A 23,107-nucleotide genomic window follows, 5' to 3' on the forward strand; every position below is an offset into this window, starting at 1 on the left:
TATGAGGTGAGATCGGAGTTAATCAGGCCAGATTATGAGGACCTCGGATGCCATACGAGGGACATGATGTTTCTGAGCAATTCCTCAGGCAGTGAGTGGACTGGAGACAAGACCTGCAATAACTCTAGGTTACCTAAAATAGTGGCAGTGAGGCTGGAAAGAAGTGGGGCAGTAGGAAGTCATCAGCTAGAGATGACTGCTGAAGGCAGAGAGGGAGAAATCACCCAGGAAGAATGGAGACACCAGGGGTAGTTTCTAGATAAAACAGGATCTTCTGGATGGGCTAAAAGAGGAGCAAGTTTGTCTTTCTCTTAATGAGAGGGTCTCGCTCTGTTGCCCAGGATAGAGTATAGTGGTGCCATCACCTGGGCCCAAGCGATCCTTCCACCTCAGCCTCATGAGTAGTTATGACTACAGGTGTGCCCTACATCCAGCCAATTTTTTCATTTTTGTTGAGACGGGCTCTTCTGGCCAGGTAGGGTGGCTCACACCTGTAATCCCAACATTTGAAAAGGCCGAGAAGGATGGATCACTTGAGGCCAGGAGTTCAAGACCAGCCTGGCCAACATGGTGAAACCCAACATGGTGAAACCCCCATCTACAAAAATCAGCTGGGTGTGGTGGCACGGGCCTGTAACCCCAGCTGCTTGGGAGGCTGAGGCATGAGAATCGCTTGCACCTGAGAGGAATTCCAGCCTGGGCAATAGACACTAAAAAAACAGACAAGTCTTCTATGCTACCAAAGCAGCTCTGGAACTCCTAGCCTCAGGTGACCCTCCCACCCCTTGCCCTACCCCAAGTGCTGGGATTACAGGTGAGCATGGCACCTGGCTTAGGAGTTCTGGCAGAGGCCCTACTCCTCGCCCTGAGTCCTGTCTCCCATGGCCTCTGGCTCCAGCCCAAGCTTGTCCAACCTGTGGCCCAGGGCAACTTTGAATGTGGCCCAACACAAACTTATAAGCTTCCTTAAAACACTATGAGATTTTTCTGTTTTTGTTTTTTTTTTTTTTTAGCTCATCAGCTATCGTTAGTGTTCGTGTATTTTATGTGTGGCTCAAGACAATTTCTTCCAGTTTGGCCCCGGGAAGCCAAAAGATTGGACAGCCCTGCTCTAGCCAAAGTTCATTCCAGCCCTCCTGTGTCAATCTGCTCTTCAACTCAGTCTTTCCAACACACTCAGGTCCTGCTTACCTGAGCAGTTTGTGGCAGGAGCTGAGGAGGCTAGGGCACACCCCCTTCCAGCCTCTCCAAAGCATCACTTTTACAATTAATATAACTTTGGAGGTGGCAATGAGAATTTTATGTTAGAGCAAAATTACAAAAACTCTCATAGATCTGATACTGATGACTTGTATACTTCAGATCCTTATCAGTGATGTAGAATACAACGTATTCTCAGCTAGCGCGTTCTGCTACCAATTAGCCGCTTCTTACAATGCTAATGTACATATTCTGTAACCTCAACACAGCTAGTTTCTCTAACAAGGCTTCATGTTTCACATGTCAGCAACATCACCACTGAGCTCCTCTCTCAGGAATCTGTTTTAACGGACCTTCCAGGTGACTGCCATCTCCTGAAGCTGGGCCCACCACCACCCGGAAGCCCTCGGGAGCTGACACGACCACAGGGATTTTCTTCACCTGGAATCTGAGGCAAGTGTGCATTCTCCTGGCAGAGAACCCTGCAGCTCTAGACATCCTGAAAGACGTTAATAACAAAAAACCCACAGCTTCAGACTCATCAAATTCAGCAGTGTTCTCCAAACATACGCCAAGCCAAAGTTTTCTCCAAGCCCTTTAATATTCACTTAAACAGTTGAGGCACAAGCAATAATAAAACTGCATTTTTTTACGTTACAAAAAGATTTTGTATGTTATCTGCATGATATACCAATTTTCTCAGTCTCTTCTGCAATAACTCTCATTAACACTCTGGTCCACAGGCTGACTTAATAAAGTCAGAACGGCAGGCGGGAAGATGGTAAAATAAACTTACCGAGGGGCAAAAGGAACCAACATTTCCTAAGTGCCTACTATGCACGCTCTACTAGCTTTTACACACTTTACATAAATGTGAACCTAAGTTCTAGTTATCAGTTAACAGGCCAGCATTGCTAAGGCCAGTAAGTCTACGTTTTAAATGTTATTTGGCCTTTAAATACAAATTGTGGAACAAAACAATGTATCTTTGCCCAAAGAAGCATGTCAACTGTTGCACTACTACATTATTTTCCATTTCCAAAGTTTTTGTTTTTAGTAAGTGTGCAACATTAGCACATGGAAACACTCAAGCTGTGTATTAGTTCACTGAAATCCGGGGTTTTTCCATTCTCACCCGCTGGGCACCATTTGGCCAGCATCACTACAACGAGCTGATTCTATCACTTGTAAAACTTAAGATGGGGATGCATAGTGTTTGGCAATTACATTTCTGGGAGAAAAAAGTGCTGATTTCTTTCTTTAACTTGACACAGCTAGCTTTAAAAAGTGGTACCTCATTTTAAAGCACCAAAGTTGTCATTTAAATAAGAAAATGTACTTGGCTTACTGAGCTGTAAAATGAAGGTATCACTGCCTTTTCAAGCATTACAGCAAAGCCAGTATGTTCAGAGCCAGGTGATACCCAGCTCATACTGCACCCCAGTTCCCAAGGAAACGGCGTTTCTACCCTCCCCAAACTTAAGCTGCCCCTCACTCCTCCAGCCAGCCCTTTTTCCGAGTCTGCTCTTCCCTTGCTGAGCTGTCTGCCTCTTGCTCCCTTTCCCATCCGTTCTCCCTCTAGCTGCCCCTCTACACATGTCTGGGCTGCTGCCTGAGACTTCTTAGCTGCCTGGTGAGTCACTGACCAGTCACCACTGCACTGCTCTGGATTTGGGATCCCACTAATAAAACTAACTGGCACGTCTGTACAGGTCACCCCCCGAAAAAAGCATCCTGTGTAACAAAAAAGCACTGTTTAAGGATTCAGGATCACAAACCCTCAAGATACCCGAGAAAAGTCCTCAAATGTGAGTCGCCTAGTGTAACAGTAGAGGTAAGTTCAAAGATGAAATGTGATTTGTTCAAGGCTGTGCGGCTAATCAGAGGCAGAAACTAGAACTGTTTCTCTTTCCACTACACCACAAAAAAACCGAGATTAGTAATGATTAAGAAGAATTTGTAAGTCAACCAAAATAAAATGCCTAGTACATAGGAAAAGTCTTTGGAATTTCTCCACAGACTTCTTTAGACAGAACAAAGGCAATCTTTACAATGAGAAATGCTCCTCAGTTCAACAGATGCCACCAAGTACCAAGGATCCTTACTCAGTTCTGAAACTGGATCTGTGACTACGGAGAATATGTCACTATTTGAGAATAAGAGGTCCCACCTGCTCCACTCTTTTCAAGACTTCAGTCACAAGGTTGCAACTTACTCTCATCGTTTAACAAGATAAATTAATCCAGTTGAAGTAGGATTGAGGAGGTACACTGAAGATAAAAGCAAAAGGCAACAAACATTTTTACAAGCAGATCATCCCAGTTACCTTAAAAGTTTTGGATTAATTTACAAAGTAGTGATAGAACCATATAATTTCAGTGAAAATCAAGATAGTTATACCATTTAAAAAAAAAAAAAAGATCAATTCAGAAATACTAAGTCAGGCAAGCATGCAAAATTCAGAATATAAAAAAAAGCAGGGCCTGGTTGCCCACATACATTCCTCAGGTTAAGGTGGATTTAAAGATGCCCAACAGAACCCAGTGAATCAGAAGCTAAAAGGGACACTTCAGAGATCAGCAGACGCATTCTCTCTTGTAACAAATGGAGGGAAAGTGAGCACACACTAACTGGCGAAGCTCACAAGGCTAGATTGGGGTGTACAGAGATCTAATTACTGGTGCTATTTGCAACTACATATATTTAAAATACAAGGAGATAAATACCCAGAACACATTAAGCCTACTGATTTCAACAGAACATTTCAAGACTGATACACAGAAAGGGAAGGAAGCTGTTAACCCAGCACAGCAGCACACCTCACATACTTATGTCTCAGAGATTAAATAGAAAGAAATGATCAATCAAAACCTTCAATGCTCAGTTTTCACAAACACAAGCCTATCAAATTTCCGGATTTACAGCAAAATGTGCCAGCTAAAAGTGTACATTCTTCAATTTCTCCTATACTTTTTTTTTTGCCTATCTTTCAAAACTGAGCACTGGGTATTTTTAACATAAGCCATGTCATATGTACAGTTTAAGTATGTTTCAGGAATAAACAAAATCCATATTTCAGTAACTCATAGTGTATTTATAAAATGAAAAATTATCAAAATACACTTTTCACTGGGAAAAATAAATAAAATAGACAAATGGATCTACACAAAGTAAACATTAACTTTGGTAGATTTCAGTGTAGTTCATAACAAGCATATTTGCCCTTATTTCCCCAGAGCTGCTCAACTACCAAGACTTTTTAAAGTATTTTTAACTGAGATTTTATTATGTTGACATTTGTTTCTCATTCCACATCATCTTCAGCCAAGCTCTGAGCACTTACAATTCTCTGAAAGAAAAAAAAATAGTTTTTTAAAGTGTCATAAGCATGTAATCAGGATTCTAACTTCAACATAAAATGCTCTCTGTATTCAAATAATCGAATCTTGGTAAAATTCACCCATTCTGACATTTAACTCAACATGTAATACTTTACACACCATCAGCATCCAAGAAAACAATGATCACACTACTGTCGGTCCCATTTCAAAAGTCAAGTTAACAAAGGAGGCAAAGCATTACATTACACATATTTTTAATTCAGATGGGGTCTCTGTCACCCAGGCTGGAATGCAGTAGCACAATCTCAGCTCACTGCAACCTCTGCCTCCTGGGCTCAAGCGATCCTCCCCCACTTCAGCCTCCTGAGTAGCTGGGACTACAGACTCGTGCCACCATGCCCGGCTAAAGGAGACAGAGCATTACATTATATATATTTTTAATTCAGACGGGGCCTCTGACACCCAGGCTGGAGTGCAGTAGCACAGTCTTGGCTCACTGCAACCTCTGCCTACTGGGCTCAAGCGATCCTCCCCCAACTCAACCTCCTGAGTAGTGGGAACCATAGACTCATGCCACCACGCCCGGCTAATTTTTTTTATTTTTGGTGAAGACAGGGTTTTACCATGTTGCCCAGGCTGGCCTTGAACTCCTGAGTTCAAGTGAGTGCTAGGATTATAGGGCATGAGACACCGTATCCAGCCATCATTACATAATACTACATCAGTCAATTATGTAACTAAAACCAAAAAGAATTTAAAATTTCTTTTCACTCCCAGGCAAACCAAGAACACTGATAACTGAGTGATTTAGAGGTCATTTTTAAGGACTTAGGCTTCATAGTGAATTTACAAATATTCCAAAAAACATCACCCTCAGGCCAATTTTCCAAAAGTACTATACCATGCTGCCTTTCAAACAGCGTAATATTAAACTGATGATTCCAGTATGAATCCTCTAGAACTAGAACCACATTGGTCTAAATAAAAACAATTTAGACCCAAGTCCTTGGTTGTCCAACTCGTTCCCTCAAATCGTTGGGACCTTTACTTCCTTTCCAGTCCTTTTCTAATTCAGTTGAGTAAAAATCAGTTTGAAAAATTAACCAGTTAAAACTATCAAGTTCTGTAAATACTTCCTATCATCATTCACTGTTTTAATCATAACAACTTGGGAAATCGACACATGTAATTGACATGCTATTCCAAAAAGTAGATTCATTTGGGCTCCTTGAACTCAAAATGAACAGAAAGCATTTTAATTAACTCCTAATTTACACATAAGTTAATCTTCTACAGTATATTAATGGTATTTTGCATTTTTGAGTAGGGATTTGGGGATGTCGTCAAATAACTACAAACTCAAATAACTATGTCAAATAACTACAAACTGAGAGCACCTCAGCAGCAGCAGAGGCACTGAGCCTTTACACAAGTGAGTCAGAGGGAATCCATGCTCCTGAATGCCCTAATATCTAGGCTACAGCTACCTAGGCTCCTTTGTCAGATCACCTAACAAAAGGCATGGTCTCCTGGAAGAGTAGGCAGAAAGCTACTTGTAGAAAGTAGCCAAGAGTGACCTGAATTTGGACAGCTGACTACTAAGACCTGAGACTTATCACTAAGACACACACTTCCCGATCCACTCCAGGGCACAATCACTAGATCTGGGCAGTCATCTGGATGTTTCCCATCAGAGAAGAAAATGTCAAGCACTGATATTCTCGTTTGTTTTCATTATACACATGAGTTTATTTCATCATGTTCACTAGGCTCATTTTAAAATGTCCCTAATCAGGCCGGGCGCGGTGGCTCAAGCCTGTAATCCCAGCACTTTGGGAGGCCGAGACGGGTGGATCACAAGGTCGTAAGATCGAGACCATCCTGGCTAACCCGGTGAAACCCCGTCTCTACTATAAAATACAAAAAACTAGCCGGGCGAGGTGGCGGGCGCCTGTAGTCCCAGTTACTCAGGAGGCTGAGGCAGGAGAATGGCGTGAACCCGGGAGGCGGAGCTTGTAGTGAGCTGAGATCCAGCCACTGCACTCCAGCCTGGGCGGCAGAGCGAGACTCTGTCTCAAAAAAAACAAAAACAAAAACAAAAAACAAAACAAAACAAAAATGTCCCTAATCATTCGGTTCTAAATCCTACTCACTTTTATGTCATAACATTCCAATTCCTTACCTGACTAATTGTTGGGAGCTTAGTCAGAAGCATCTGGAACACTGGTGGTGGAAGAGTTTGCTGTAAGACCTGCAGTAACTGCTGTGGCTGTCCACACACAGCAATTGCATTTGTCAGATGGTCTACGCCCTTCTCATATTCACCTGTAAGATTTACATAAAATTACATGTAACCCGAAAAGTCTTGGCCTTTGTCAAAATTAACTTTACACGCCATATCCAAATGATGCTGACCAAAAACGCTATGCAAGTAAAATGCTGGAAATAACCTATAGTGCATTCATACAGCTATTATGAAGCCACTAACAAGAATGATTCAGATTACATGTACTGATATGGAAGTGTTTCAAACATATATACATAAGGGGGAAATCAATGTATAAAAATGTCAAAGTATTACTATTTATATACTTGGAATATTTCTGAAAGACTACATGAGACAATTGCTGAGAATCGAATAGTACTTTTCTGTAACAGGGAACCACAAGACTGGGGACTGAGGTGGAAAGAAGATTCAATTTCACATTAAGCCAAGTCTTTGTACTATTTGAATGGTATTACATGAGAAGGAAAAAAAAATTTTTAAGTGATACTAGTAGGAAAAATGGTCACACTAATGAAATATGACAGGAGAAATAAAGCCATGATTAACTCTGAGTGGGAGGGTTTATTTTCCTTTATCTACAAATATCCTTCAACAGACACATTACATTTGAAAAAAAAACACTTAAGGCTTACAGTTTTTCAAAGTTCACTTAATTCAATAAATATTAAGTATCTGCTATGTGCACCTTGTCCTTAGTTAACTCCATTTTATTTTATTTTTTGAGACACGATCTCCCTCTGTCACCCAGGCTGGATCTTGGCTGACTGCAGCCTCAACTTCCTGGGCTCAAGCAATCCTCCCACCTCAACCTCCCAAGTAGCTAGGACCATAGGTGTGCACCACGACACCGGGCTAATTTTGCTAATTTTTTTTTTTTTTTTTGTAAAAACGCGGTCTCACTATGTTGCTCAGCCTGGTCTCAAACTCCTGGACTCAAGTAATCCTCCTGTCTTGGCTTCCCAATGTGCTGAGATTACAGGCATGAGCCACTGCACTTGGCCCTAATTCCACTTTAAATCAAACTCCAAAAACTGCCCCAAATTATTTGAGCAAAACTATGCTATTAAATATTTTAAATTAAGCACTCTTCTGTATAGGAGGTTCCCATCAAAATATTTTAACATGCCTTACATAAAAATAATGCCATTAGATATATTTTTAAAAAATAACAATACAAGTAGAGGTACAATTCTCCTCAAGTTTCTCACATTTCTGCACTTCTGAGCAGATATTTACTGCCTTCGCTCCAAACTGTCTTTTCAAGGATGTTTGTGCAGTGAACAACCTCAGAATAGAAACTTCCTCCCTCTGGAGCAAAGGCAGGTTTGCAACATTACCTATGTGTAGGGAAAAGTGCACACATGTTTACTGCCCATTACAAAAAATTAAGGATCCTTAAATTCAGGGCTCCTCTCCTATATGTAACCCACTACATGTACATGTGTCCCCTGACTTTCTGCATTGCCTATAGGAGCTGTGGCTTGGGAAACCAGTGCAAATGCCAATACCCTTGTTACTATTATTGCAGTGAATAACGAGCTGTCCTTTGTCCCTAGCCCAGGGGTCTCATGTCTTTTGCTAGCATCCATGAAATTGGGGCAAACTAACCTGTTAGCGTGCAATTGAGGTAAATCTCAGAACTGGATGGGAGCGGTGGCTCACACCTGTAATCCCAGCACTTAGCGAGGCTGAGGTGGGTGGATCATCTGAGATCAGGAGTTCAAGACCAGCCTGGCCAACATGGTGAAACCCCATCTCTACTAAAAATACAAAACTTAGGCCAGGTGTGGTGGTTCACACCTTAATCCCAGCACTTTGGGAAGCCGAGGTGATTGGATCTCATGAGCTCAAGATATCGAGACCATCCTGGCCAACATGGTGAAACCCGTTCTCTACTAAAAATACAAAAATTAGCTGAGCGTGGTAGCACGTGCTTGTAGTCCCAGCTGTTCAGGAGGCTGAGGCAGCAGAATCACTTGAACCTGGGAGGCAGAGGTTGCAGTGAGCCAAGATCGTGCCACTGCACTCCAGCCTGGTGAAAGAGTGAGACTCCATATCAAAAAAAAAAAAAAAAAGCTGGGCCTGGTGGCGCATGCCTGTAATCCCAGCTACTTGGGAGGCTGAGGCACAAGAATTGCTTGAACCCTCGCTTGAACCCGGGAGGTGGAAGTTGCAGTGAGCTGAGATTGTGCCATTGCACTCCAGCCTGGGCAACAGAATGAGACTCCATCTCAAAAACAAAACAAAACAAAATAAAAAACACCTCAGACCTTTTCCAGTTGTTAATACCATTAAGATCACTTTTTACTAGGTTTTTTTTATTTACCAATTTTCCATTATATAAATTCACAGGAAACTGATCTTAAAGAGTAAGAATGGACTGGGTGTAGTGGCTCACACCCATAATCCCAGCACTTTGGGAAGCCGAGGCAGGCAGATCACTTGAGGTCAGGAGTTCGAGACCAGTCTCACCAACATGGTGAAACCCCATCTCCACCAAAAATAGAAAAAAATTAGCCAGGCTTGGTGGCGCATGCCTATAATCCCAGCTACTCATGAGGCTGAGGCAGGAGAATCGCTTGAACCTGGGAGGTGGAGGTTGCAGTGAGCCCTTATCGCACCATTGCACTCTAGTCACTGCACTCTGGGTGACAGAGTAAACCTCCAATTCAAAAACAGAAACGAGGAAACAGTTTCAGATTAACCTTACTAATTTTTCCCCAGCAAGCTGAGGATATTAAGTATGTCTTAGGGAGTATCTCTACCATCACACCCAATGCACTTGACCCTGTCAGCTGATGGCAAGCCTGGGTATCAGGATAGTCACTCTGGTGTTCTTTCTAGGCTCTTAAGTCTGGTATATGTTTTTTGTTCTACCAATTGGTTGCTGTGGAAAGACTGAGAAACATTTTGGGTAAAATTTTGAGTACTGCGGAGTATCTGATGGCACCTGAGTATAAGTAAAGGTTTCCAAGAGCTTTTCTTAACCTCTTGACCATCCATCAGAAACAGGTGAATCTCCACTGCCAATGTGAGGACTATGATTGTCCCATCTACACAATGTTTCAGGATACTCCAATTGTGTAGGTCATTGTCATCCGGGTCTGCAGGCACCATCTTGAGCTGCTTGGTCAATTCCTTTCCCAGATATTGAAATGATGATGTAATGATACCCATCACAAGAGATCAGACACAGGGCTGCACAGTGATCCACTGATGGTCAGTTTAGAATTACAGTAATCAAAAGATTGACTAAGTCAGTTCCTGCTTCTAAATACATACCATAATTACATCTCTTCTGAACTAGCACTGTTGATTACCTTATCTGCAGATTTAGCAACAATGCTGAAGAAGATACACTGACACAACCTCAAGTGTAGTAGAAGACACACTGACACAACCTCAAGTGCAGTGATCTTCTCATCTTGAGCTCCCTTCCTGTGCAAAGTGGATGCTGCTACAACTTTTGCTGACTGGACGGTCAAATCATAAGTGGTATCTTTTGTTAATGGCATCAAGAATATCATAAAATCCATCTATCAGCATAGGAAGATCAAACCCAGTGTTATACGATGCAAGGAGCAGAGCAACTCAGTATGCAGCACTGCTTTAGCACTGAGGGGGAATGCTTTCCCTTTCCCCAATGCCTGGGTCCTCTCTCTCAGACTGATGGAGAAATTGCAGTGTGATGCCTATAGGAGACCTGGAAATGTCTCCTGATTGGTGCCTATCTTGTACTCCTCTGCAGTTACAGATTTTATGTATACAGTTTTTAAGAGACAGCATATCACTCTGTTGCCCAGGCTGGAATGCAATGGCACCATCACAGCTCACTGAAGCCTCAAACTCCTGGGTTCAAGATATCCTCCTACTTCAGTCTCCGAGCAGTTGGCTACATGTGCATGCTACGGCACCTGGCTTATTTTCTCATTTACTGTAGAGATGAGAGTCTCACTTTGTTGTCGATGATGGTCTCAAACTCCTGGCTTCCAGCAATCCTCCTGCCTCAGCTCCCCAAAGTGCTGGGATTATAGGCATGAGCCACCATGTCTGTCCCTACTCAATGATTTTTTTTTTTTTTTTTTGAGACGGAGTCTTGCTCTGTCACCCAGGCTGGAGTGCAGTGGCCGATCTCAGCTCACTGCAAGCTCCGCCTCCCAGGTTTACGACATTCTCCTGCCTCAGGCTCCCGAGTAGCTGCGACTACAGGCTCCCGCCACCTCGCCCGGCTAGTTTTTTAGCCAGGATGGTCTCGATCTCCTGACCTCGTGATCCGCCGGTCTCGGCCTCCCAAAGTGCTGGGATTACAGGCTTGAGCCACCGGGCCCGGCCTACTCAATGATTTTTAACCCTTCCCAGTCTGTTGGCAATTTGAGTACTGTGACTCTAAGTCAAATTAATTGAGCAATTCTATTGATATCAAAAAAGTATTTCTTGGCAAAGGGGAGACATAAAAAGGTAGTTACCACCGTTTTCAATGGATTAAATTCTCCCATAAAAGAAACAACAAAAACCCATTCACATACAAATGCCCCACATCATGTAGTTAAATTCTATCTAAATCTATTGATACAGCAATCAGAATTTAAAAATACCTGACTGCAGTTTTATTAATGATAGCAACTAGTTCAAATCTACGTTTGAGATTACTGAGTAAATTATGGTTCTCACGTTTGTCAATTTGATAATTTCAATTTCACAGCTGAACTTTAAAGACTGACAGAATGTTTTTTAGAAACTTCTTAGCACTGTTGATGAAATAAATGAAGTACAATGTAATGAAAAGGCTAAATTCTGGATCAGATGACAAGTTGGTTCTGAAATAAGGGGTCATGAACTCACCGTGTGACCTTGATTAGGTAAATTAACCTTCTCTGGGACCTTACATTAGCCATTCCTTCCTATAAATACTGGAAAAGATCTGAAGATTAGATGAAGGAGTTGAGGAGTATATTCCTAGCTCATATTCCTTCAGTTACTATTTACATATCGCACTATGGCTATACATTAGAAACTACTTCAGAGTAAGAGAACCTCATTTGTAAAAACTTATTATATCTTCTATATCATATGATATAGCAAGAAAACCTAAAACTCACTTAAAATATATTATGGACAACAATATCCCACAAGGAATATTTCTTTCTAGAGCCAGTCTTACACAAAATAATCTTCCAATTATTAAGTGCCTAAAAACTTGCCTTGAGGTATCTGGAGTACCTTTTCTTATAGCCAAATGACACAAACAAAACCCCTTATCATTATAAATTTCTATCAGTGAGAAAAACTCTACCCAGTTCCTTAGTGCTTCAATGACTATTACCTTGAGCTAGTAACTCTTCACCAAGCTGTATTTCTTCAAGGAAGAACTTCTGAACAGCTTCAGCATCTTTAAGGTCAGGTAACTGGAAATAAAATATTTAATCATTGACACCACAATTATGCCAGGGGATATAACCAATACACAGATATCAATAAAAACAACAAAAACCCAATCAATCATTCTAAAAAAACTGATAGAAGAACTTTACTCCTGAACAACGCTTGTAGTAGTTCATCTACATTCAAACGAATAAAAGAAAAAACTTGAGTTTGTATTTGAAAAATTCTTAGAAAGCTCTAACTTGAATGTAAAAAGAATACAAAATCTATACCATCTATGCACTTTACACTATTTTCGGATTGCCATTATTGTAGATTTTTATACAACTGTAATCAATTTGTCCTTATGATTCAACATTATTTTATATAGATTTGTTTTTTGTTGTTGTTGTTTTTGAGACACAGTGTCATTCTGTCACCTAGGCTGGACTGCAGTGGCACAATCCCAGCTCACTGCAACTTCCACCTCCCGGATTCAAGTGATTCTCCTGCCTCAGCCTCCCAAGTATCTAGGATTACAGGCGCCTGCCACCATGCCCAGTTAAATTTTTGTATTTTTAGTAGAGATAGGGTTTCACAATGTTGGCCAGGTTGGTCTCAAACTCCTGACCTCAGATGATCCACCCACCTCGGCCTCCCAAAGTGCTAATATTACAGGTATGAGCCAACGCACCCAGCCTAGATTTTACATGCATCTAAAAGACTATTTTTTGAGACAGGGTCTCACTCTGTCGCCCAGGCTGTAGTGCAGTAGTGTGATCACAGCTCAGTACCTTCACCTCTCAGGCTCAAGTGATCCTCCTACCTCAGCCTCTCTCTACAAAAAAATGAAAAATTAGCTAAGCATGGTGGCCCATGCCTATAGTCCAGCTGCTAGGGAGGCTAAAGCAGGATTGCTTGAACCCAGGAAGTCGAAGCTGCAGCGAGCTGTGATTGCACCGCTACTGCACTCCAGCCTGGGTGACAGGGTGAGACCTTGTCTCAAAGAAAAAAGGCCATTTTTATTGAAAACCTAAACTTCAGTAGCTGGGTGCGGTGGCTCATGCCTGTAATCCCAGCTCGTTGGGAGGCCCAGGCAGGCGGATCACAAGGTCAAGAGATTGAGGCTATGCTGGCCAACATGGTGAAACACTGTCTCTACTAAAATACAAAAATTAGCTGGGTGTGGTGGCATGCACCTGTAGTCCCAGCTACTTGGGAGGCTGAGGCAGGAGAATCGCTTGAACCTGGGAGGCAGAGGTTGCAGTGAGCTGAGATCACGCCACTGTACTCCACCCTGGTGGCAGAGTGACACTCCATCTCCAAAAAAAAAAAAAAAAAAAAAAAAAAGAGAGCGAGAGAAAACCAACCTAAACTTCTTTTAGTGCAAGTTTTTGGTACTTAATTACATTGTACATGCTCTTACTAGCCTAGCCAACACAAGTGAAACAATTTAAATTTCTGAAAGTGGAGACATCTTTCACGGACTATCCCAGCATATGGCAATAATTTAATTCTACTCCTGAATCTAAAAATACATACTGGTGCATGTCTCAATCCATTTTCCTATGCCCTTAAAAATATAAGTTACCAAAAGCATAATAAACACATTACACATTTCAGAAACGTAGTCTGAACCTACTAGAACAACGAAGTAGTTCCCTCCCATTTTTACTTCACTATTACCATGTCCAGTCAACCAGCTGTGTTTACACAACTGTTTCAAAATAACAAAACATACTGGTTGACTTAATTTTTCCTTGTCTCAACTTGCTTTAAAAAGAACCACTAATGATCCAGTAATCTAAGTCCTAAGAACCCAGACAATAGAACTCATCTCAATAAAAAGGAAAAGCTGCACACACAATTATTAACATTTACTTAATTTACTTACACATACCACAGAACATTTTTTGCCAAGTAGATAAACCTACGTAGTCATTAAAAATAATCAAGAACTCAGGATCTATGAAAAGAAAAAATAAATTGCAAGTTTTATATCCAGAACTGTGTACTGCAAAAAGGCAAAAATCTGTCAGGGCAGTGGGATTCTGGATCAGTGGGCTTGAATAATCTTGAATAATTTTTGAAATAATAACCCATGGTTCTTTCAAAGGAAGCTGGAGTAAGGAAATTAAATCTTAAGTGTAATATTGTATCATTTTGAAGCACCTGATTAGGAACTTTTCATCTTTTGGTGCAAATGTGTTGAGGCCCTCATATTGTTCCTTAATTATTGTTCACACAGTAAGCTGTTTGTTGTTATGGCTAGCAAAAGAAATAATGAAGGACCTGATAATTGTCAGTGGAACTATGTTATTCACCTACTCCTAAAAATAAGCTGTATTTTAAAATAAAAATGCAATGTCCAGTATCAACTAGCTTTTTCCAATTACATTTTAATGACATTTCCAATTACAGATTTTAAAATAATATTTCTATAAAACATGTAATTTAAACAGAAACCAGACTATTACCTTGGAAAGCCCAGCTCTCTCCTTGGCAAGCTTCTGTTTCTTTCTTCCTACAAGAAATGTAATGTTATATTTACATTCTGTCATTATAAAAATGGGAATGAAAAGAATTCTAATTGCTGTGGTAGTCATTAATTCCATTTGCAAAACACTTCTAACTCTAGGAATCTATCCCTCCCTGTGATCTATCAAGGACATAAGAATAGTCTGGTCAATGAGCTGTAGGCAATGTGACACTGCACTGGAGCGTTCTCTTCCCTTTGGTGCAGAAGATCTAGCAATTCACAAGACGGAGATAGCTCCAGCAGCTGGACTTCTAAAGCAATTACAATAAGCAGATCAAGTCCCCTCTGCCAACCAACACAGGACATGTAACAGGGGTAAGAATTACGCCACTAGTATTAGGGAGTTTTATTACTGAAATATGCCAGATTATATCTTTATGGAATATTGAAAACTGGCATTCTTAAATGAAAAAAAAAAAAAAAAAACCTAAAGTGTACTGGAGGCATATGGTGGTTATATGAAAATACTATACCACTTAAAGGTACTTGAGCATCCTCAGATTTTGGTATCCAGGGGAGGCCTGGAACCAATCACTCAAAGAAACTGAGGGAGGACTACCCCTAAATTGACAATCATTAAAAACTACCAATGACACAGAGTAACTACTGACATAGTTAAGAAAATGTAAGGCTCCAATACTTACTATTAGCTAATATTTATTAGCTGGGTGATTTTACGCAAATCTCTCACTCTCCCAAGATAAGGTCTGTCTAATCTTAGAAGACTACAATGAGAAACAAAAGCCACAAAACAAGCAAATGTCCTCTGAACACCTTAAAGCACTCTACAAATCCAAGCCTCAACGCATGACTAAAGAGGTCTGAGGGCCGGGCGCAGTGGCTCATACCTGTAATCCCAGCACTTTAGGAGGCTGAGCCAGGCAGATCACAAGGTCAGGAGTTTGAGACCAGCCTAGTCAACACAGTGAAACCCCATCTCTACTAAAAATACAAAAACTGGCCGGGTGTGGTGGCGGGTGCCTGTAGTCCCAGCTACTCGGGAGGTTGAGGCGGGAGAAGCACTTAAACCTGGGAGGCGGAGGTTGCAGTGAGCCGAGATAGAGCCACTGCACTCCAGCCTGGGCAACAGAGCGAGACTCTGTCTCATAAAAGAGGTCTGCCTACCTGCAGACAGAAGGTTCATTTACTATGGTCAAGGTACCTTTCCTTTCTTTTTTTTTCTTTTTGAGCCCGGGTGACAGAGCGAACTCTGTCTCAAACAAAAACAAAAAACAAAAAACCAGGAACTATTATCATCCCCATTTTTCAGATGAGAAAATGTATCAAGGTCGCAATTACTTAATGGTGGAATAGCAACTCAAACCCAGGCTTTTGAAACATGACTCTCTTCTGCCTCCATAGTTAATAGTGTGGAGAAGACATTATTACCATCAAAACAAAAGGCACCTCAGAAATGAATGTGCCAAGTTTGCGGGATCAATTGTATGAGACATACAATTTGCTAAACCAGAATTTAGGGAAAATGACAAAACTGATCATGAAAGCCAGGAAAGTGAAACTTAGTCATAAGTTTTTTTAATAAGGTGGGGAGGAGTATGTGATTGCCACTGAATACATTTAACTGACACAGCTACCAAATTTTAAGATCTCTGAGTTGCTTTACATTTTTAGCAATAAGATTAAAATTCTGGCTTTAGTTTCATGATACAATTAACTTGCTACATTAACATATTTACAGATAGAGTATAATGCAGTATCTCTGTGATAAAGGGAGAGATAGTAATCAACTGAAAAACCATAAAGAAATTTAACAATGAGCAAAATCAAGCCTTGACTCAATGTTTCCAAGATTTATTCATTTAAATAAGATGCTTAATATATTTTTAACGTCATTTTATCCGTCCCATATAAGTGAAATGCACCTGCAGTTGGCATTGTAATTTGGAAATTACATTTACTCATAATTTAGAATGATAAAAACTATGCTTCAAGGATCCTGATACTCTGCTTTTGCTAACAGGTGACAAAAAGTTTAAATAAATTAGGATCCCAAATTTAACCTCAACCTTCATTTTTAACAATTAAGCCTCTCTTCCGCTCCACCTCCCGGGTTCCTGCCATTTTTCTGCCTCAGTCTCCCAGGGAGCTGGGACTACAGACACCCGCCACCATGCCTGGCTAATTTTTTCTATTTTTTAGCAGAGACGGGGTTTCACCATTAGCCAGGATGGTCTCGATCTCCTGACCTTGTAACCCACCCGCCTCAGCCTCCCAAAGTGCTGGGATTACAGGCATGAGCCACTGCGCCTGGCCGCCTAAGCCTCTCTTCTTTTTTTTTGAGACAGAGTCTTGCTGTGTAGCCCAGGCTGGAGTGCAGTGGCCAGATCTCAGCTCACTGCAAGCTCCGCCTCCCGGGTCTACGCCATTCTCCTGCCTCAGCCTCCCAAGTAGCTGGGACTACAGGTGCCTGCCACCTCACCCGGCTAGTTTTTTTGTATTTTTTTGGTAGAGACGGGGTTTCACCGTGTTAGCCAGGCTGGTCTCGATCTCCTGACCTCGTGATCCGCCCATCTCGGCCTCCCAAAGTAAGCCTCTCTTCTTAACAAAAAAGAAGAAAGCCAACAAGCTACATGCCTTATGTGAGAAACTGCTCTTTATTGCAAATGTAAATATTCTACTGGAAATAAGTCTTAGAAGAACTCAAAATTTAAAAAAAAAAAATTAATTTTAAAAACTCAAAATTAACTGAACTGAAATAAATTTCATTTCACAAAGGCCAAATAACCCCAAAGTTTTTAAAATCAGCCAGTCACGCAATTACACTTTTTTTTTTTTTTTGAGACCGAGTCTCGCTCTGTCACCCAGGCTGGAGTGCAGTTGCGCCATCTCGGTTCACTACAACCTCAGCCTCCCAGGTTCAAGCGATCCTCCTGCCTCAGCCTCCCAAGTAGCTGGGACTACAGGCGCACGTCACCACGCCCAGCTAATTTTTTTTTTTTTGTATTTTTAGTAGAGACGGGATTTCACCATGTTGGCCAGGCTGGTCTTGATCTCCTGACCTCATGACCTACCTGCCTTGGCCTCCCAAAGTGCTGGGATTACAGGCGTGAGCCACTGCGCCTGGCCTATTTATACTTATATATGATACAGATATATGATATAGATAGATAGATAGATAGACAGACAGACAGACAGATACACACACACGTATATTTTGGAGACACAGTCTTGCTCTGTCCCCCCAGGATGGAGTTCAGTGGTGCAATCTCAGCTTACTGCAACCTCCACCTTCCACATTCTAGCAATTCTGCCTCAGCCTCCCAAGCAGCTGGGATTACAGGTGCGCGCCATCACACCCCGGTAATTTTTGTATTTTTAGTAGAGAGGGGGTTTCGCCATGCTGGCCAGGCTGGTCTCCAACTCCTGACATGAGGTGATCCGCCCACCTCGGCCTCCCAAAGTGCTGAGATTACATGCGTTAAGCCACCACCCCCGGCCACAATTACCTTTAAACAGACTACAAGATTATTCTAAATAAATTCTACTTGATAACAAAAACATCAAACAACAAAATAATTCTACTTATAAAAAAATCTCATCTGGACGCAGTGGCTCACGCCTGTAATTCCAGCACTTTGGGAGGCCGAGACGGGCGGATCATGAGGTCAGGAGTTCGAGACCAACCTGGCCAACACGGTGAAACCCCATCTCTACTAAAAATACAAAAATTAGCCAGATGTGGTGGTGTGTACCTGTAATCTCAGCTACTCTGGAGGCTGAGGCAGGAGAATTGCTTGAACCCAGGAGGCGGAGGTTGCAGCAAGCCGAGATCATCCCACTGCACTCGAGCCTGAGCAACAGAGACTCAAACAAACAACAACAAAAATCTCTAGCATTCATCAATTACCATGTGTGAGGAACAGTACTAAAACTAAAACTCTACACTACACCATTTTAAAAAAGACAAAACTAAAGCTTGAAGTTACTTGCCTAAAGTTACTGCTGCAGCTAAGTAATTCACTGTAACCATTAAGTTGCTTAGGCCAGAAAAAAAAATTTTAGATCGAAAATGACGGAGAAGTTTTGAAATAACATTCCTCCATTTGTGTAAAATGATAGCTCTTGTTTCTGCAACAGGACTTCAGGGTTTCCAACCGAGACAGGGTTAACCCATTCTTTGTAACTCTGCATTTGCACCAAATTCCCCAGCTGCCACCCATTTTGGCAACTACAGGAAAATAACCTGAAGGCAAAATTTGACTACTAGCATTTACGGAGGAGCATTTCCCACGTCAGGAAACGTGGGAGGCAATTCAAACATCTCAATCTTCACAAGACCAACAAGAGGCAGGTGGCATTACCTGATTTTACAACTACAGAAATTAGGATTCAGAAACCACAAATTATGCCGCTAACCTGGCCCTAGAAATTCAGGGTCTGAATCCAAAACAGTATTCTATTAGTCTACCTAGTCATAAATCAAATTATGTCTATATCCTTCCCTCCTAAAACATAAGAAAGCTGGAACTAGATGTCTGATTCTAAGTGCTAGTAAGATCAGCGCTGGAGTCACTGCTCACACATGGCTATTGAACGCTTGAAATGACTTAGTATAGCTAAATTAAATCGTAACCACTGTTACTTAAATAAACAATAATCCCTTCTTTGTACACCTTGGACTTATGTATCAATTTTAATTTCAAAAATTAATTTGGCGGAACAAGATCAGCTACAAAAATATTTCTTATTCCAACAAATTTGCTCTTCGGTGATGCAAATGAACATTCTCCCAAAATTCAAGGTGGATCACATGGTTTTCATGTCACGATTCCCCTTTTGTAGACCTCTCTTAAAAGATGTCGCAGGTATGAAATAAGACTGAGCCACGGGAGAAGCGCAGCCCTTTGGACTCCCCTGCAATTTCTATAGCATTCACTCATATCTTGGAAGCACTTAGAACGAAGCTACCAAGAGGGTTTAAGAATGCAGCAATGAGCTGGGCGGATCATCTGAGGTCAGGAGTTCGAGACTAGCCTGACCAACATGGTGAAATCTCGTCTCTACTAAATTCAAAAAATTAGCCGGGCGTGGTGGCGGCCGCCTGTAATCCCAGCTACTGGGGAGGATGAGGCAGGAGAAGCGCTTGAACTCCGGAGGCGGAGGTTGCAGTGAGCCGAGATCGCGCCACTGCACTCCAGCCTGGGCGACAGAGCGAGATTCCGTCTCAAAAAAAAATTAGACGGGAGAAAAGCAACAATGCTACTGCACTGAGCATGCGGATTTAGCCTCAAGACTAAAATTCGCGACAAAAATGCACGACTTTTTTGAGAGTAGAGGTTTAAAAAGATGAACGACAAAAAAAGAGACAACCTCCTCCCCACGCCATACACACCCGAGATTGTAACACAAATCAAGAATGCATTTGCACGGCTAAAGTGTTTGGGGAAAACAAAACAGGAAAAATCCTTCCTTCAAAATGGAGGGAATTCCTGCCGGGCAGTAGAGCCCCCAGAGCGGCGCAGCCACCGCCATCGCCCATTGCGGGCTGCACCACGCGGTCGCCCTGGGCGGCCCACAGGAGGGTGGGCTGCAAGGACCCCTCCCGTGGAGGGCGACGGACGGAGGCAGCAGGCCCGGCCAGGGAAGAGAGGACCCACTCACGTTCTCGAAGCCTGTTCTTGAAGTTGGGGTCACTTCGTCTTTTGCGATCGAAGTAGATGCAGTACCCAATAAAAAGGGCTCCGCATACACCGGCGGCGATGGCGCTGTTCCGACCCACCATCTTCTCTACGACGCTGAGCGTGGACGGTGGCGGCAGGGACGGCGAAGGAGCGGTGGGCCACGAACCCTCAGAGAGGTCGGCGCAGCTCACACCCGACGGCCGCGGGCCAGGAACTCGGAAAGGCAGAGCACACGCCACTTCCGGTCCCAGTCAACTAAGGGCCTCGAGGTAGTCCGCGGCAGTGCCTGAGCAGAGGTCCGGAGCGCGGCTCCTGCGGCTGCGCAGTGGGCCACGCCACCGATGCTCGTGCGCCGGTTCGTGTACGCACTGGAGTCGGGAATTTGCACGTGACCGCGCACTTTTTTTTTTAAACCCGCGGACCATTCTGTAACGAGGCGGGCGCGTTGCTGACGTGCACGTACTCAGAAGACTAGCTGACACCCTTGTTTGTGGCAGACAAGGATGCAGGGTCCCGGACTGTGAATGCTTCATCTTGTCTAACACAGGCAGCCTGTGACTTGTTTGAATTAAACTGTACTTTCTTTTCAAGTTGCCACAGTCCATTGTGCGTAGTGTTTCCATTTCAAAAGAATGTTACAGGATAGCCTCATTCTATGATAACTGGAATAAAATTAAATGGAGTAATTTCTTGAAAAATGTACACAATTGAAAAAAAATTGAAAACGTGAATTGTTTTATAGCCACATGAAAACATACACATGATCAAGCCAGGCGCGTGGCTCACGCCTGTAATCTCAGCACTTTGGCAGGCTGAGGCAGGCAGATCACTTAAGGCCAGTTCAAGACCAGCCTGGCCAACATCGTGAAACCCTGTCACTACTAAAAATACAAAAATTAGCTGGCCATGGTGGCGTGGGCCTGTAATCCCAGCTACTCTGGAGGCTGAGGCGGGAGAATTACTTGAACCAGGAGGCAGAGGTTGCAGTGAGCCGAGATCGAGCCACTGCACTCCAGCCTGAGTGACAGATCAGAACTCCGTCTCAAAAAAATAAAATACAATAAAACTATATATATATATATATATATGATCAAAGTTAAGATATTCTGACAAGGAAAACCGTGGGCTGAAAGCAGGCATTAAACAGACACTGTAAGTTGAGGGGTATCAAAGTCAAGCATCAGTGTCAGAGACACTGGAACCAGAGCTACCTTACCTTGAATAGGGACTGGGTAAAATGAGGCTGAGACCCATTGGGGCACATTCCCAGGAAGTCTGGCATTCTTGGTCACCGGGTATTTACAGGGAAGGGAACAAGTTAATAATGTTTACCTAACACACCCAGGAAATGTTCTGATGTCTCGATATCTTAAGAACAAAAGCATTCTTAGTTTAATTTTCCCTTTAAATATTGATTCTTGCAGAAGACAGTAGTTACAGAGGATTAACAATCCTTTGACAAAGACCAGGCAGTGTCTCACACCTATAATCCCAGCACTTTGGCGGCCCAGATGGGCGGATAGCTTGAACCCAAGAGTTCAACACCAGCCAGGGCAACATGGTGAGACCCTGCCTCTACAAAAAAATTAAAAACTTAGCCAAGTGTGGTGGCACACACCTGTGGTCCCAACTACATGGGGAATGAGGCGGGAGGATCCCTTAATCCCAGGAGGTTGAGGCTGCAGTGAGTTATGATTACACCATTGCAGTCCAAGCTGGTGACAGGGCCAAGACCTTGTCTCACAACACACACACACAAAAAAATCCTTTGTCACAAGCTCCTGTAGTAGAGCACATCTTCCCCATTATTTTTTTGCTGTTACATACAAACATTGTACCTAAGGTGGACATGTTCCTTCTCTTGCTTTAGAGTGTGTACCATTCTATGAAGTACCCCTTCTTTCACGTCTTTCTTTTTTTTTGAGACTGAGTTTCGCTCTGTCACCCAGGCTGGAGTGCAGTGGCATGATCTTGGCTCACTATAACCTCCACCTTCTGGGTTCAAGCAATTCTCCTGCCTCAGCCTCCCCAGTAGCTGGGATTACAGGTGTGTGCCATCACACACAGCTAACTTTTGTATTTTTAGTAGAGATGGGGTTTCACCATGTTGGCCAGGATAGTCTCAAACTACTAACCTCTGGTGATACACCCACCTCAGCCCCCCAAAGTGCTGGGATTACAGGTATGAGCCACCGCGACCGATCTTCCTGATTTTTTTTAACAAACTTGTTTTCACTTTACTCTGTGGACTGGCCCCAAATTCTTTCTTAGGCAAGATCCAAGAACCCTCTGTTGGGGTCTGGATCCAGACCCTTTTCCAGTAACACCAGGTTGTGTAATAAAGAATTTGGCTGGCCTTTTCCCCCAGTTCCTGGGAGTTCTAACCCCTTGGAACTGACGAGTGATTCACTCCTGTAATCCTAGCACTTTGGTAGGCCAAGTTGGGAGGACGGCTTGAGTCCAGCAGTTTGAGAGCAGCCTGGATACTGAAGCAACGTCGTTTGGGGTAAGCAAGGTTCGTTGCTTTGTGCCAAGGAAGTCAAGAACTTGAGCACACATGGAGTAAGGTTAAGAGCAGAGGTTTAATAGGCAAAAGAAAGAGAAAGGAGGCGTGGGTGCGGCGGCTCATGCCTGTAATCCCAGCACTTTGGAAGGCCGAGGCAGGCGGATCACCTGAGGTCAGGAGTTCGAGACCAGCCTGGCCAACATGGTGAAACTCCATCTCTACTAAAAATAC

General features: G+C 42.7%; 1 protein-coding gene and 1 non-coding gene across 2 annotated transcripts; both read right to left on the reverse strand.

Annotated features, from left to right (window-relative positions):
- Positions 1 to 1,782: 1,782 nt before the first annotated feature.
- Positions 1,783 to 20,749, reverse strand: TOMM20 (translocase of outer mitochondrial membrane 20). The gene is made up of 5 exons (XM_003893742.5): positions 20,351 to 20,749; positions 14,667 to 14,713; positions 12,152 to 12,233; positions 6,724 to 6,866; positions 1,783 to 4,549 (listed from the first exon to the last, which is right to left on the reverse strand). Exons 1-5 carry the CDS (start codon positions 20,469 to 20,471, stop codon positions 4,505 to 4,507), a joined length of 438 nt encoding a protein of 145 aa, XP_003893791.1. The 5' UTR covers positions 20,472 to 20,749; the 3' UTR covers positions 1,783 to 4,504.
- LOC116272198 lies at positions 19,544 to 19,678 on the reverse strand. The gene has a single exon (XR_004180930.1). It is a non-coding gene; the product is annotated as a small nucleolar RNA SNORA14 (small nucleolar RNA).
- Positions 20,750 to 23,107: the final 2,358 nt, after the last annotated feature.

This window comes from Papio anubis, chromosome 1 (assembly GCF_008728515.1).
Source record: "Papio anubis isolate 15944 chromosome 1, Panubis1.0, whole genome shotgun sequence".
Taxonomy (NCBI): Eukaryota; Metazoa; Chordata; class Mammalia; order Primates; family Cercopithecidae; genus Papio; species Papio anubis.

Excerpts from the sequence above, each read along its gene's own strand:
- TOMM20 (XM_003893742.5), bottom strand. The coding sequence starts at position 20,471 with ATGGTGGGTCGGAACAGCGCCATCGCCGCCGGTGTATGCGGAGCCCTT. Across the intron at positions 14,714-20,350 it reads CAAGAACAGGCTTCGAGAAC|GAAGAAAGAAACAGAAGCTT; the intron begins GTGAGTGGGTCC and ends CATTTCTTGTAG. Across the intron at positions 4,550-6,723 it reads AGCTCCCAACAATTAGTCAG|AGAATTGTAAGTGCTCAGAG; the intron begins GTAAGGAATTGG and ends TTTTTCTTTCAG.